We start from the raw sequence: 17,590 nt of genomic DNA on the forward strand, positions 1-17,590 counted from the left end.
CACTCATCTGAAAGACACGGTCTAGAACTCTTGTTTCTAAGTTAACAGTCAGTTTGGCAGTATTAAAAATGGGGAATTGTACTAGTGATATGAGTTCTGGTTCATGTTCACCCGTTACTGGTATTTTCCTAATTTGGGCTCAGTAGCAGATACTGCACATCTAAAGAGTCTTGAACAGATTCACAATGTGCATTGGGGTAATATGGGTAGGGGAAAAGTGTCTAGGAATCATACATGAGAAAGGTCACAAGAGTTTCAGCAGCAGATTTCAGAGGACAATAAATATGAGCAGTGAATCTTTCTCCTCCCCTAACTTGGCCATCTCTCAGGATGCAAGCCCTCTTGTCTTCTCTGGGATTCTCAAGCCAACCTCTTCCTCTTCTCACCCACCTGGCACATTCACCCCACTCTCCCTCTCTGCCTGCACCAAGAATATCATGTGCTTATTCTTCTGCCCCTGCTAGATTTCTGTCATAGTAGTGGGCTCTTCTAGTGTTAAAGAGCTATTGTAAATACTGTACTGATTTTTTTGTTGTTGTTCAGCTTGAGTTTGAGTTAAACAAAGACTTCAAAGTAATAACTCAGGCTCAGTTCTGGTTAAAGAAAAAAAAACCTTTAATTCAAGTTTTTAGTTTGGTTTCAATTTGATTTTAAAACATGCTTTGTTTTAATAGGCTCCTATTATCAGAATGGTCTGAGTGATCACCATGTTTTTAGCATCATTTACAAGCCTGTCAATATTTGTGTCAAGGGCACATTTCAGCACAAATTATTCCGTATCTATTTCCAGATTACCGGTAACAGTATTGAGTGGGGCAAAGCATGAGTCACCGTAGAACTCTACTACAAGTCTCTCAATTCAAATTTAACAAGTACTTTTGGAGAGCTGTCAGCTAATCAGCCCTTCGTCATTTCATGTGTGCTTCTCTGGTATGTTTAATTAGAATGCTCTGTGGTACTAAAGGTAAAGGTATTACAAAAGTCGAGAAAGTATCACCTTTTACTGTTCCATTTTTTAACTCAAATTCTAATAACCTTGAAAATTAACACTGATGCTTTTTAAGTAGTATTAACTATACCTTCATTCCTTGGTCTTTGATCACTGAATCCCACAGAGCTTTTTGCTTCATCATTTTGCCTCAAACCAATGTCTGACTCACTGATTTATAATAACATTATAATATTTATATTTAGTAGATGCTGAAAGCTTTCTCCTTGGTAATTACATAAAGGAAAATAGTTTGGTATTAAATTCTTTACAACTGAAAAATTGTCTCAACATTTCCTTATCACATTATCTCAATTTTCTTTACAACTTTTTGAAGCTAAGTTTATATTCCATTTGCCTCTTCAGCATCTCCCTCTTCACCACGTTAGTTTAAGACAGCTCTGCGTGCTCCAGTCAGTCTCCAACAGCGAACAGTTCTAGTTATGAGACAGAGGCTAAGGCATCTGTGCATCCCTCCCACCATCAGGGCTGTCCTCATGCTCCACTCAAAGCAGGTCTTCAGTCTCACATTAGTGGAGCAGCCACAGGATCTTGTCTAATTAATTTTTTGGCCTTAGGACCAGAAAATCTCAAAAAATATCACCTGGACTTTTCTGTTTTTCAGCTTTTCACCCGATGTCTCCTATAATTCAACCAGCTTCACGTGATTGTTGCTTAGTTATGTTCTCAAAAATGTCTGACGCATTTTTGCTGAAACATAACACTGAATAAAAATGTCGAAGATGAGCATTGCCCATAGAAGTTTTCAGCTCAAATTATAAACAATATCTAAAGTGATGATGCAAATGATGAATAAATTGTATGTACAATTTCTGAGTTCAAGTTAAAGTTCTTACTGACTGTGCAAAGTAGATTTTTTACAATTTGTATTATAGTCGAGTCTGGGGAACTAAATGATGATTAGGCTGCAATATACTAAGCACTGTACATACACAGTTTTAAAATTTAAAAATTGTTATTAACCAACACATCAAAGTGAAACTAAATAAAGAGTTATGTAAACTTACAGTGGTTTTAGCTATTAAAATTACTTCAGGCTTTTACAGTTAGGAGCATTCTACGGTAATACCCTCAGTGACAGGGTTTGGACTAATCTTGCTCAGTACTGAGTTGGCTACTGGAATTAATCACCTGTACGGTGCGTAGTGCCACGGATAACAGACCTACAAGTGCACCTCCTTTCTGATTGCTGGTTTGTTTCCCCAAATCCTGCAGTAGCACATTCCCACAGTCACTGCCCCAGATGTTTCCAGCCCCCCAGATGAGCCGCAGGTCACATCACCTGAACATGTCACAAGTGACTTGTGGCTCCCCAGCCTGGCAATTGAACTGGGTAGAAATTAAACTGGGGAGAAACCTGGCACCCTTCCCAAGAGAGCCGGCACAAAGGGTTGATGTACAACGTCTTCAGGAGCATGTTAAACCCCATTTGTAACTTCACTGTTACCTGTTTGTTTTGGTTATCTGGCGCATCAGAAGCGACACAGGCACAAAGACTGAATTTGGGGACGCGCCGTGGCAGGGGTTAAGATGAAGAGAGCCGCTTTGGCCTTGGCTTTCGGGACAAAGCAGGGCAGATTCACGGCAGAGAGCAGCTTTTCAGGGTTTTCTGCGGGGATTGACTTTAGGCATGTTTGACGAGTAAAGAGGAGTGAGACGGGCAGGGGCGAGTATCTTCAAGTAGGGGCCAGGCTGCGGCCCTCTCTGTGGAAAGGCTGCCACGGGCACGGTCAGGCGGCCCGAGGGGAGCAGGGGGCGGGAAGACCTCGGAGGTTATACCGGGGCTTTGGGGGGGGACACACACACCGGAAAAGGGCAGGTTCAAGGACAACCTGCGGATGAAGCAGGGCCCATGAAAAAACACAGGCGACGGCCGGGGTCCGTACCGCGGGCGAACCGGGGCTGACAGCCCCCCCCCCACCCCGCCTCCCCCAGAAACGACCGCGCCTGCGCCACCCCCGCGCGCCCTCAACCGCCCCCCGCGGCCCTCCGCTGCCACGTGACCGCTCCCCTGCCGGCGGCCGCGCCCTCACGCTGCCACTCCGGGACTGCGCCTGCGCGTCCCGGTCGGAGGGGACACCGCTGCTGAGCGCATGCGCTGAACCTTCCGGGATTTCTGCCCTGTTTCCCTTCCCCCCCACCACCACCCACCCCTTCCCGCCTTTGCCATGGCGGCACCGAGTGGACTGATCCGAGCCCTGCACCGCGGGACCCTCGGCCAGGTAACCGGCCTGGCGCACTTCCCCCGTCCCGCGTGGGCGCGGGGTCCCCTGCCGCTCTCTCCGGTTGGGCCGGCCCAACCGTCAACCCGCCCCCCGAGCGGCGGGCCGGCTCCGCGCATGCGCGGTGGGGCGGTAGCGGGGGGGGGGGGGGGGAGCCGGGCCGGGCGCGGGGAGCCCCTGCCGCCCCTCACGCCGCCGTTCTCTCGGCGTCGTTCTCTCGGCCCTGTCCTTCCCACTTTCCAGCTGGTTGTCTCTGGGGCCTCTCAGGCGTAGGGGCTTTTGCTCCGCGGGGCGCACGCGAGAGAGGGAGGCCTGAGCCAGCAAGTGAGGTGCGGGGGCGCGGCGGCTCTCCCGCCGCGCCTGGTCGGCGTCCTGGTGGTCGTTCCAGCGCTGAGGTACCACTGGACGTTATTCAGCGTTGGTCTTTACTTTTTCCCTAGAGCGTTATCTTCCGATTTTAAATGTACCTACGGGCTACAAACTCCTGTCTTCTCCGGCAGGGAAAAAAAACCGCATAGGTGTCTGGATATTAGAGGATGTATGTCAACCCTCCGCCTTGGTACTTCCACAACTTCGGTGGGGTGTAGTAGTGGTTAAAATTGCTGAAGGCATTTGGAATTTTCATTGTAACAGGAACTTGTGTGTGTGTGTCCCCCACCATTCTATTACAAAATAAATTAAAGGAGCAATTGATTGCATTGACCATATTTGGGAAGATGCCCTAAGCAATAAGCCAAGTCAGGTAGGAATATATTCAGTGAGCATGTGATTGTAGGCAATCTCTCTCATAAAGCTTTCTGTCTATAAATGATTTGCCTTACCAATCTAAATTTTTATGTAGCTTGGAGTCATGTGTTGAAAATGAGTGGAAGAATTATTTATTAAAACAATCTGACGACAATAGTACTAATGTTGCATCCTTTTAGTGAATGTTTGTTTCCCTTAGCTGGACAATTGGCTTTTTCATTAAAATCATGCTCATGTTTGTATATCATCCAAATCCTGAATGCTATGCTCTGTTTCTGTAATGGAGCACTTTATCCAGAATGGGTGTCAGGGTAGATGTGTCTCATGTTGCTTGTGAGGAGAAATAGGAGAAATAAGTACAAGATGAAAGATGGCTTTCAGTTTCATGGTGTTATCCATGTTATCTGTGACCTTGCAGCAACTGAATTCTATGTGTTGTTCTGAGAATTTCAAGCTAAAACATACACTAATACACAAAATGTTGGTGTATATAGTGGTGAGTCTGGGTAAACTACAAGTTGCAGGAATGTTATTTCAGAACTAGGATTTTTAAGGTTAAACTTAAGAAATTAAGGCATATTTCAGCCACTTATTAAGACAGCTAATAGCATGCAAATGACCTTGATTCTCCCTTTCTACTGAGGAGGTAGAGTGAGAGGGAAAGAGGGAGAACGTGTTATCCCATAGGAAATGTTCATAACCGATATTTTACTTAGTAACTTTATGCTTCCTACTGAGTGTTACTATGAGGCAGAGGTAAGGTTTCCGCTTACATTTTTTGTTTCAGAATTCATTTGTGTATAAGACTACTTTGAATTTTAACCATATAGAAGACCTAAAGAGTCTTGACATGGTGTACTTAATAAGCTTGTTGGGTGTTTCTGTTCCTTTAGGTGCTTTGATTTCATTTCACTTATGTGTACCTAAATCTTCCTAGGTTTTTAACACCTAAAGTTTGAACAGTTATGTTGTCCCTGTAATATGTTTGCCAAAGCAAACAACATGCAGATCTTGCCAAGATGCCTCAAACCACTCATTATTTTTAGAACAAGAACTGCAGAGTTCCTTGAAAAATATTGAAAGGGTTTGTATATGCTTATCTTTCCAGCTACTCATCGTGGCTCTTTGGGATGTATTCAGTATCCTACCAGTTACCCTCCCCTGCCTTCATTCCTCTAGCAAAGGATTCTGGTTTATCATGCGTAATAGAGAAATCTGCTCTGAGTGAACTTGGCTCTGTTGTATCTTAATATTTGCTCTGACATGAACTTCTTTGCCACCTCTGAGTCGCCCATCAGATCAAGATTGCTCATCAGGTGCTTTGTCACCTGGTTACTATTACCTGATGTCCTTTAGATGTGACTGGTCTGAGAATGTACTTCCTTCCTATTATTCTTTACATGTTTTAATTTGAAAAACAAGCCCAAAGTTAGTGTTGGTTATGTAACTTCATACCTCCTGCCCCCAAATAACAGTAGTAATTTAAGTTGTTCCTCTGGTTTTAAATTTGCAAGTCCAATACGCTGTGGGTTTTTGTCACTTTCCTCTCTCGCTTTAAGTGCCCTCTTATGTCTGTCTGAAAAGAATTGCACTGGAATGGAAGTGGTACTTCACTGCTGCTTCAAAATAATTGAAGAAAAAAACTGGCTTCCTAATTTATGCTGTTGCTGTTGCCAGACTGGACTTCAGAGTAGTTCAACTATTACAGCAGACAGCTTGGAACAGATCATGTATTTGCGTTGTGCTAATGAGGAATATTCAGATTTCAAGCTGGAAATGTGTTTCAAGCTTGAGCAGTATATATCTACTGGCACCCTTATAGTTTTGGTGTTGAAACATTTCATAATAAGTCATAGTTATTAGAAGATGTAATTTCTGTGGTTTCAGCTTTGTTTCACTGTAGTGCACAGTTCATCATTGTGTTGGATTTATCATGCTGTGGAAAAGTTCCTCCATACTTTTTGTTGTACGTATTTCTACTACACACCTAGAATATGTAGGCATAATATATGTGGTTAAGAAGAAAGTAACGTTTTGTTGGAGAGATTAATTATATTTGGGGTATCTGGACTTTTAAGAGCTTATTTTCAAATTCCTTGATTTACTGTTCTTCAGTGGTCTTTAAGCCAGGGTTATAGAAAGTCATTTCATCAAGTCTGTTTCTTTGATAAGACACTCTTAAAAATGGCAGCTAACAGGTACTCCAGGGTATTACTGATAAAATTCTGAGAAATCCAACTATGGCATAACCTGTCAGTAGGAAAAATTAATCTAAGGTGAGTCAGTCAGCTGTTGGTGTATGACCTGGTAAAATATGAATTAGGTTTAGTCCTGTCAGCAAAGCTCTAGAAGTTGTTGCTGTCGATGTAAGTGTTCAGCTATATCTTAAATCTTACTAAATCAGGCCTCCCATTGTGTCAGTCAGTGAATTTCATGGGTTAGCTGTTACATCAGTATCTTCGACTGATAATCTCTCTGCAGTCTCACTGTTGCAAAGCCAAATCATTTAAGATGAGAAGCGGCCAGTGGTCAAATCCCAGCCTGTGTAGGCTTTCTTTTCTCCAATTCAGACCTTCATTTCTAACCGTAACAGCTGCTGATGGAAAAAAATCTAAATAAGCGAATGAAGTAAAGATAGGGACTGTTTGTGCTTAGGTGATTAGGGAAGAGGATCATATCTGTCAGCAGTACTACTAATGCCAGTGACTGACTGTGGAGCATTTCTGTACTGGTGTGAACTCAAGCTCTTGGACAGGGTATCTCTTTTTCTTCTCTATACCCCATAATGGATTTCTAATTTGTTCAGAGAGGAGCCTAGTCAGCATCGCACATACCCACTTCAGACTCTCTGATCTGCGTAGCTCCTGCTACGTAGTATGTTTGAGACGTACCAGAAGGTAGTTTACTACCTTCACTGTTATCCCAGTGGAGTAGAAGAATGACGAGGTCTTCATGCTTTTGGTTATACAGTCTCATGCATCACTAGATGGCTTTCCAGCTCTCAGCTGGAGGCCTACTTTTAGATGTTACTTACCTTCAAGAAGTCCAGAGTCTTTGGCACCATTTTTCTTTTCTAGTAGCAAAGTAGTTATCGCTATTACAGTTATTGTAAGAATACTCTAATACCTATATTGCTTTTCTTCCTGAGACCATCTTTGAAAGAAGACAGGAACCTCTCATTTTTCTTTTCTCCTTTTTCCTACACTGGTCTTCCCTCTTTGATAGGTAAGCCTGCCCTGGCCTTCACACATGATCTATTATAATGGCTGAATTGTTGTTGCTAGGCTGAACATTTTGATGTTCTGCAACCTTCATCTCTTGTCAGTTTTCACAGGAGTGATGCATTGGGAAGTGGATTCCCTTTTAGCTTTATGTGGTACAGAACTGCATCTTCCAGCTATAAGGGTTGGTATTTTTCAACACAGAATACTTTCCTTTCTTCTTTGGTGCTAGAATTTGTTCTTTTTTTTTTTTTTCCTGGCACTCAAAGTTGGATTTGCTGTAATGAAACTCAGGACAGTGACTGTAGCAGGCACTGTTCGGGTCATGCAAAGAGAAGATTGGTTTGAGTCCCACAGTCCAAAGGATGCTGCTTCTTCCTCTCGGTGAGTGCTGCACAGAAGACATCTCTGGTGAATGTTTAGTCAGGACCACTGCAAGTACGAGGCCGTCAAATCCAAGGAGTCTTAGTCAACATGTTGGTAATCTTAGCAGCTCCTTTAGGAATGTTCCTGTTTCTTTACCCAAGTTAATATCTGAAGAAATGCCACAGGATAGATCCCTGTAGCTAGTTTCTCTAGCTTGCTTTACAGTTTGTGACCGCAGGTGGTGCTAAAATCAAGACGCATTTACTGTGTCTTCCTTTACTGTGACAGCCTAAATGCGTCTCAAGGCCAAAGATAGACTACTCTGGCATGCTTTGTTCTTAACAAATCCGTGTTTGCTGTTGTTTTCTTCTAGTTATCTTCTAGAGAATTGCAAAAGATGTTTTTTGTTCACTGAGAATTGATGCTAAGCAGACTACCTCCCAGACTGCTCTTATTTTCCTGTGTTTTCGGAGACAGGAATGACATTTGTCCTTTTTTGGTCTTCTGATACTTTGCTAGGCCTCTGTGAACCTCAGTGATACTGGCCAGTATTCTCAGTACTTTAAGAAGACATCTTCAGACTGGTTGGCTCTGATGAAATTTGATTCATTTTTTTTGAGGAAGTATTATTCTTTCTGTATTCAGGCCACCTGATCACTCCATTGTTACTATGCTAGTCATGTCTCATATTTCTTAATGAAGATGGCTGTGAAAAAGGCAGTTACATAAAAATTGAAGGGTTGTTTTGGAGGAGACCATTAAAATGCTTTTTCCCAGATTGCAAATTTAATCTTGAAAATTTTTAGCTATAGTTACCATATGGGTTCCGGAGAAAGGAAGTAACTGAAATTACCAGGCCCTAATCCTTAAGGATTTCAAAGATTGTAGTTAAAACTATAGTGGGAGAGAGTGCTCAATTTTTAGTATCATTCAGATGTGTTATGACTAAAACGCAAACAATTTAAAAGCATCCACGTTCCCATCTTGAATTTGTTGCTGTCACATAGGGGTCGCTTTGTTAACCATTAATAAAATGAGTCCCCAGATGCATGTAACAAGCTGCACACATACACAGGTTACTGCAGCAGGTCAACTTCAGAACGTCCGTCCAGGCAGTCGTGTACTAAGATTGATGGATGAGCAGCCAGTTTTTTAAGTGCCTGCCTTGGATTTATTATGGTGACAGTCCCCAGTGTAGCATCTCTTTCTTCTGGAGAGCATGAAGGTTGGAGGTAGCAAAGTGCTTTTGACTGAGAAAAAAAGCTGGAAATGCAAATACCTGTCAGACAGCAAAGACCCATTCTGTTTCCTGGTGTCCAGTATGGGGTTGTTCAGTATGTTGTAATCTACAGGACCTTTAGGAAAGATCTAAGTGACTTGAGAAATGCTTTCCAAATAAAAGTAGCCTCTATGTGTATTCACGTGTAGAAATCGATACCTTTTTTTTTTTAATTTCCTTTTTCCTATTTTCCTGGATTTTAACTTTTTTTTACTATTGTTGTTGGGCACAGGTACTAAAAGTTATTTAGTTACCCAACTCCTCCTGAAATCAGCTGGACTTAGCAACACGTTCCAGCCTTTGGATTAAACCTCTAGTGTCTCCTATCCAGGTTGGAATGGAAGTCTTTCCCAATCAGTCATTTGTTTTTATTTTAATCACTAAATAACTTATGTTTAATCCTCTAGGGAAACTGGCTTATCTTTCAGATAAAGCATTGGAAATGTTCTCTGTGCCAGAATGAAACCACTACCTTGTGTATCATTTTCAGAGCTGAAGGGAAGTTAGTATGCAGTGAGAATATACATTTCTTGGGTCTTCACTGGGTTTGAGAGAACTCAGATTTCCACACAGATTTCTTAGACCTTCCAGTCACAGAGAGACTTCTCCTAATCTGCCTTGGTTAGTGCCTTGTCTCTAGTGGATTTTGGCCGATGTTGTAGCTGCACAGGAGAGAGCCCCCATTGTAGACAGAAATGAAGGATCTCTGAGGCGTGAATGGGTCCTATTCATTTCCATAATGGAATTCTAACAATAAAGTCTGGCAAACACCGATTGTTTTAGCAGGAAACAGCCCTTTATTCTGGCGTCTTGGCAGGGCTTGGGTAGAGTCCCACCATTCTTTCCCCCTCTGGCCCTTGCTTTCAGTCTCTTGGCCGAGCCTGTTTTTTCTCTTGAGAGACTTCTGTTTTTATTAACTTGGGTTTGTACAGTGAATTTAATGAAAGATGCTACTCTGGCACTCCTGGATGTTGAAGTTCTGTGTAAATTTCTCCGGTGCATATGTTGGACAAACATATTGTGAATTGTACAGTCTGTAGTGGATCACCTCTGTCTCTAGACCGCAGACTGGGGGTCTTGTTTTAATGCTGTTTGATTGGCAGATAGAATTTCCATTTACTAATACAGTAAGTGCTATTCTAGACATTCAACAATTACTTTTTCCATGACACAAGTTGTGGTTTATGCTGGGACTCAGGGTTAGATGAACAAACATTTTGTAGTGTTGACTCAAATTACAGCAGGATCAGAAGTAGAAATGGAGAAAACCCCTAAACATTAAGTCAGTTAAGTCACCTTAGATCATATATTTTTTGAGCTCTGCTGAGTTCCTAAGTAGTGAATTGAAATTGTTTTCCTTTTGATTATTTGAGCCCTTGACTGTAACAATGCCATTCTTGGAGTCCCCAACTCAGACAAATCACGTAGCAGATTTTACAATTTTCTGTTGTATCAGGCAAATCTATGTATCCACTGGACAGGATTAAATACATTTTTGCCGCCAGAGATACCCACCTTGAGAATGCACTGAAGTTCTCACTACGAGGGAAAGGAAATAGATACATATTTGTATATATGTATATGGACACACACACAAATATACAATTAAGTATATATACTTACTTTTTCATTTCCCTCATTCTTGTGCTGAAATGTGGCGATTTCTACCAGAAATGAAATGTCTGCTTTTACTTTTAATCTTGAGTTTGAAGTTGAAGTTTACCTGATTGCTTCGGTGGTGTCTGCACGATATCTGAATGAAGAATTAGTGTTGTGTGGAGGGAGCACTAATAGGGGTTTCCTCAATTTTCATGGTGTTGCACATAGGTCATGTTATGAACTAGTAGCAGGATGCTCATGTTATCTTCATAACCAGTCAGATAAAACCCTGCTATGCTTCATTTGTATTTAGATGGTACTTTCATAACTGTACAGACTAGGAACTTGTTTTTGTTGAGATGACCTTGTTTATAGATAAGGGTTTTGGAGCATAACAGTACACATTAGAAGGTGAATTAAATACTTCTTGTTGGTATTTCAGAGTAGGGTAAGCCCATTTAGTTCACCTACTTAAGTGGTTGTCAATATTTACATTCCTGTGCAGAAAAATCCTAGGGTTAGATAGTGCTAAGTTTCTGGTTTTGAGGCTCAGAGCTCCCATATAACTCTTCTAATTCCCAGAACTATTCAGAAGCTAAAGTAAGATTAAATTGTATACATACTCCCACTCCGATAGGTGGAGTATATGTGGTTTTGAATCCCATCACTGTCATTTCTGCTCACATACACTCAGTGATAATCAAATACTATACCTTGGTCTTCACAGAGTCCTCCTCATAATCTGTATGCTGAACTATTAATCTCATTTGGACAGTTGTTGGCCAGCATTCAAAAAAATTGAATTGCTAGCATCTTCACAACTTCCTAGGCTCACCATCTTTTTTTCTTTTGCCAGATGCATAGTTCTCACTTTGGAATCTGACATGTTAGTTGTGCCTTGGAAAAGATAAAAGATAGAGCAACATTTCCATGTTAATAAAAGACTCCAGGCTTCCTGATGATCTCACCAAAGATTCATGTAGCAACTGTTTTTGTCACTTGCTTTCACACTTGTAGATACGCTGATATCCCTGTCCTTTGGCAGTGAGATTGCTAAATGGCCTGTTTTGAGCTTATCCAACAGCAGGAACAGTTCTTTTCAGGGATTCTGCCTTAATCCTAGGTCTCATGGGCATTCACTTTTCTGCTTACCAGCATTGCTTTTTACATTAACAACAGCAAAGAAATATGGGGAGGTACAAACTTCTGATGACAGAACCACATTATGCTATTCTTCCTAGATATAATCTTTTCATAGCCACATCAAAGTTTCTTTCAAAGGTGGTCTTTGACTTCTACTTGAATTGGGTTATCCATTTGCAAATATTTTTCTTGAAATCACATACTTGCCAAGATGTGGAAAGACTTTACTTAATAGGTATCCATAGGGTGCTTTCCGTTTGCATGGAAGAGCAAAACAGTTTCAAACATTTCAAAGCCTCTTTGTTGCTTATGTAAAGGGAATGAGGAGTCCAGCCCTCTGAATTCCTGACCAAATCTCATTTTGCATCTCTGCTGGCAACAAATTAGCCCATGTAATTCCTGCCACCAAGAATGAGTACACATTCTGCTCTTCATACACTTCCCCACTGTTTTTGTTGTTGTTGGTGGTGGTTTTTTCTGGAAGATATCCACATTTGAGATCTTTGCAGAGGTAAAGCAGTGTCAGCGCTTTGCATGTTCGTCAAGCATTAAGCCAGGTCAAAACAGCCAAAGGTGCTGTCACTCCCTTCGGAGGGACATTTTTACAACTGGCCATGCAACATTGATTGTAAGTCTTTAGTAGAGTATTTGCCAGTGCTCAAAGAAAAACGGAGTATTACACATCTCTGGGATACCTGCAGTACAAACAGTCAGCTTCTTTTACGATGAGGTACTCCAAAGAGCACAACCAACTTGAGAGTTGGTAATTTGCCTGGCTTCCTGTGGGCCAGTTTGAATAATACAGGTAAGTTAGCAAGGGAGAGCTCATCTTTAAAACAAAGCAGTGAGTGTCACACATGAACTAGGAAACTTTTCATTTGATGTATCTGGGCTCAAGCTGTGTAATAAGTGAGACTGTGACTGCAGTTTGCTGTGACTTGGGTGGCATGTGCTGTGGCTGTTCTAGTCTCACAGGTAATGTTCTGTAAACTTCTACGTGCTTTAGGTCTCAAACGTGATAACCCTTAATTGTACTGATAGAAATCTTACCTGTATTGCTTTTGTTTTTACATTCCTTAGATGATAGTGACCAAGGGGCAGACTTTTTAAGCAGTGTTTTATTGTGCTAGTGACTGAAGATGCTGGTGTACCTTAGATATCAGTCCTACAAGAACTCTCTCTCATGCAAGCAAAGAATTTGCTCTATATATAGAAAACTTCATCGGTTGTAAATTCAGTCTGCTTGTTCAATGGAAATACAGACTCTACACTCATTGTATCTTCAACTCAACCTCAGATTAAATTCCTTAGGAATAGAATGTAGCTTCTGTTGACCGTTTACTTTTTGGGGTCAGTACTTGTATCTAAACTAGGGCATCCAGATAAGCTTCTGTGCACCTGGACACAGGAACATGCCTTGACTACATCCTCTTGGAGGGCAAGACCTGAGCACAAATGAACCTCTCTGTCTTTGTCCTCCTCATCCATTCCTCATCCATTGTTTGTCCTTTCTGTAGAAACAGCCCAGTTTGGTGATTTCAGAAGCAACCTGCACTGATAAAAGCAGTTTAAATATAGTCTATGAGTCTTGTTTGTCATCAGGAGAAGTTTTTAAAATTCTGTAGAAGTCCCTGATACAACTATGATTATTATGTCTAAAATATTTAAATTGATAGAATTCTCTTCAGCGTAGATAAGGGGGACCAGCTGTAGCATTTTCTTTGTGCATGTGTGCACCATTAGGGAATTTAGTGAGACTTCCATGTCCTAGGACCTCTCAACAGCCATCAGGTGGCTTTAAAACTTTCCTTTTCACCTGAGATGAATTTCAGGCAGTGACCACAAGGTAAAAGTTTTTGAACAGCTGTGTTAATTTTGGCCCCATGTGAAATGAAGCCAACTTTTCCTTGCTACAGGAAATTGCCAAATAAAATAATGGAGAGGAAATGAACTACTCTTTCAAGAGTACAAGTTTCAAGGACAATATTCTGAAGAAACATAGTAATTCCAAACAAAAAATATTTTTTAAAAAACATCCCTCTAGATGTAAGTTGATAGTCTTTGTTTATATCCCATAGGGCAATCTTGGTAGCAAGCAGACTCCTCACTTGAACAAAATATATAAAAAATATAATAAACTCTCTTTCAGCTAGAGGTCAGAGAAGGAGCAAGAGTGATCAGATGTTTTTAAGAGATTTGGATACTACTGTGATCAAAAACATAAAACTTCTTTAATTTCTCTGGGAGGGAAGTATTTAGTTATGGGGGCATTCTTTAGCCTTTTGTTTTGTTATGCTTTAAGACTGTGATGTTTTCGGTACGTAAAATGGTTTCCTCTGTTAACTGAAAAATAGATCAGCATTTTGTATATCAAATAACCTATATTTATAATTTAGAAATATGATATACTTTTCTTTACATTTTGACAGTAACGCCTGTATCACGTAGCAAAAGGAGTACTAATTCTTCACTTGTTACTATCAGTTTTATTCTATTGAAGCAGTGTACACCTCTGAATGTAGGTATATACCAGTTTACAAGTATTAAATGTTAACCTCTATTTCACATCTCTTGACAACATGCAATGGTTTTTCAAAGCATGGCCGTGTTCGGCTGCTACCTGTGGAAAGGCCTCGATTCTTAAATTTTGTTAAATACAGGTAGAAAGACTTGAACCTTGAAATGCCGTGAGATCTAGCCTATCTAAACAGAACTCTAATTTCTCTTCCATCCTCTTTGGTTATCACACTTCGACCTTAATCATACCTATATAAGATCATAGGCTCAGAGGACCAGAAGAGACCCAACTAGAGGTGATCTGGTGTTTCCCCTGGCCCAAAATAAAAATTAGCTGTCCCTACATCTTTATCAACACTTTTTTTTTTTTTTTTTTTTTAATAAAGAACCTCTTTAATCACTCTTCTGAAATGTTTTCTTTCCCTTACTGTTGGAAAGTTTTCTTTACACCTGGTCTGAATCTTTCTTATTATGACTTAAGCCATTGTTTCTTACCCTATTAACTGTGGTCCCAAAAGTCATACGTAGAAGACTATGTATTTAAGGCATGTTTAAGACCTTGTCCCTCCACAGTCTTCCTTCCACTGGACTGAACCTCAGTTCTTTCCGGCTTTCTTCTGTAGTCTTATTTCTGAGGTCTCTCATTAGACTTGATTATACTTCTATGTCCTCTTTCTACCACTGTTTTGAAACGCAGGACCCAGAGCATGTCCCAGTGCTCCAGCTTGAGGCCATCCTCATCCTGAGTAGGATGAGTAAGTTGGTTTGTGTCTTCTGGATTTTGATCCTATTCATATATTCCTGTGCAACTTTTGCTGTATTTTATAAAAGCGGTGGTTTTGCAGCAGCATGATACTGATTCATACTCACCTTCTAGAATGTTACAAACCCCAGATCCTGTTCTGCAGTTATTGCTTGGATGGCTGTTTTCCTTCCTGTGTTTGTGCAGTTGAGTAGTCCTTTCTGTATAGATCCATGTACTTTTGCCTGGTAGATAGCATCCTGTTTTTTCAGACCATTTCTTTACTTTGTCAATATCATTTTGAGCTCTTATCATCCTTCCACCTTTGTGTCATCATTTAACGAATACGCTTTATTTCATCATCCAGATTACTAACGAAGATATTAAAATACTAAATAATACTGGACCCAAGAGAAAACCCTGTAAAACTGTATTTGGTATATCTTTGTACAACCACTGTAAGCCATCAGTAAGTGCTGTTCGGGGGGTTTTTTCTGTCCAGTTCCACCCGCAGCATATATTATGTTCTAGGTGCATTTTCTCTGGCTTGTGGAAAACTGAGATAGTATCGGAACTTAATGAAAATCAGGATATAACCTTTAGTAGTACTTCTCCATTCTAGCATCTCTTGTGCTATAAAAGGTTATTAGTGATCTGACATCACTAGTTCTTGAGAAATACAGCTGTCTGCTGTTTATAGCTGTAATTTCTTCTAAGTTGTTATTTGTTCCTGTATTTTTCCAAGAACTAAGTTAAGGTGACTGGTACAGAGTAATTCCACTTAGATGAGGTCCTGGAATGGAGCATGTTCTCTGCTCACTCCCTGGCCCGCTCCTGCTGTGCCAGTGTGCTTTCTGCCAGCCCACAGGGCTGCAGCTGGATCAGGAGGAAGGCAGACCTGGCAGGTGCTCTGAAGACCTGTTTCCAGAAGACGTCTGTGCCCTCAAATTTTAATTGTTTGGTTGCTGCTGGTTCAGCCGTATTGTTCAATGAACAGTAATCTAGTTTTTCTGTGTATTTGTGTCTTAGGGGTGTTCTCCACAGTGTAATAAGCCTGTGTCTCTGCTCCCACTCCTTTTCCCTTGTGCCACCTTCTCCAAGCAATGCCTACACTACTGTAACTATCAAAATAGCAGCTTTAACCATTGTGTGTCATCTAATGGATTAGGAAGCAGTACCTACTGAACTGGCCTGACCTTCATGCCTTGTCCAGCTGGCCAGAATAGAATGTTCCGGCTGATGTTTCAGCATGCTTAGCTCCCACTGCAGCCTCCTGTCAGTAAGACACTAATTTGGTTTATCTCTTAGCACCTTACTTGTGTGGTAGTTGCAAGAAGATAGTGTTATTAAGTCCTTTATGCTTTCACTGACTCTGGGTGAAATGGGCTGATCAGGCTTGCAGTTAATGTCTGTGGTTAGGTAGTTTGACTGAAGAAGCTTTGTGCCTTAGCTTAAAAAAAGGGAAGTAAATGGTTTGAGAATAGTTAATGCAGGGTTAAGGCTGATAGGCTGCTGCCTGTCTTTGGACCATTTGAAACCATTAACTGCAGTTCTGTGTATGTCTTTGAAAACCAGGAGGTGCAGAAGTAGCGCATGTGTCGGCAGCTGTTGGTCTTTCTCAGTAACTTCGCCTCTTTGGGGTATGTCTTAGCTTTGAACAGATGCCATGGCATCCTGTCCTTCTAGTTGGTGTGGAAAACTGTAGGGAGCACAGCACAAAAAACCCAAGACTATCAGGCTGTGGCCTTGCTAAGGAAGACACCATGGTTTAGAATAAGATTGATGACTGCTGTTGGATACACGCAGACCCAGTGCTTGGTTCCTTCACCAGCTGTGCACAAACCCTTCTCACTCTGTCAAATATTATGGGCGCTTCTTGTCCTAGGACCTCTGCAGAGTACTTGAGCAAGTTCTTCTGTCTTGTAGACAGCAGGCTGCTTAAAAGACCCCTAGCCAGAGTTTGTATAACCTGTTTCACTGGGCGCAGGAGGGAAGGGTCCGTGGCTGCCTCTGGTCCAGAGGTACCTTCTGTTGCGTGGCGGTGTGAGTTACGGCAATGTGCTGTAGATAATCCTTGCATCTGTTAGTACAGCTATTGCTAGCACATTGAGTGGCACGTGTAGCTCATAAAGGTAAATGAGAGAATACGTTTGCGGGACAGTGTAAAACATTAAAGGATCCATTTACTTCGTCATCTTTAACAAGGCAGCGTGAGAGGGCAGCCTAACCCAAATGCAGTTATACTGTATTCTTTTGCTAGCCCTAGAGGGCAGAGTTAAATTTATAGGGTGGGGTTAGTATGTGCTGTAAATGTTCCTCCTTTAAATGTGTTTCTCAGTTTAAGTATAAATATTAAAATCTCACTTAAGTTTAAATATAAATGCATTTGACATTCAAGAAAGGGGTACCAGGCAGTGCTGTTTAAATCTTAATTTAGTTCAGTTTCTGAGCAACGAGTTCTTCTCAGATGCTATTTATCTGAAAATTTGCTCTGGTGTTAATATGTTTCTTTCTAATTTAATGTTAGCTCTTTAATCCCTAATTTTAAGAATTAAGCATGACACAATAGCATTTGTACCAGATGAATTTGATGTATTGAATTACCAGATCAAGATAAACATGTTTTAAAGGTTTCTACAGCAAGTTTGTGGAGAAGTAATTGCTTAAAAAGCAGTAAATGAAGCAGAGTCTGTAGTACATAGATTGCTTCTAAGTTTCCCTTTTCCTTCAATTTTTTTTCTATCT

General features: G+C 41.1%; 1 protein-coding gene across 1 annotated transcript in view; it reads left to right on the forward strand.

Moving 5' to 3' along the window:
- Positions 1-202: 202 nt before the first annotated feature.
- WARS2 (tryptophanyl tRNA synthetase 2, mitochondrial) overlaps positions 203-17,590 on the forward strand; it is a 46,969-nt gene continuing 29,581 nt past the window's right edge. The window contains 3 exon segments of the mRNA XM_075710489.1: positions 203-206; positions 3,100-3,146; positions 3,148-3,231. Coding sequence (XP_075566604.1) covers positions 203-206; positions 3,100-3,146; positions 3,148-3,231 — 135 coding nt within the window.

The sequence above is a fragment of the Pelecanus crispus genome, chromosome 1, assembly GCF_030463565.1.
Source record: "Pelecanus crispus isolate bPelCri1 chromosome 1, bPelCri1.pri, whole genome shotgun sequence".
NCBI classification, from domain to species: domain Eukaryota; kingdom Metazoa; phylum Chordata; class Aves; order Pelecaniformes; family Pelecanidae; genus Pelecanus; species Pelecanus crispus.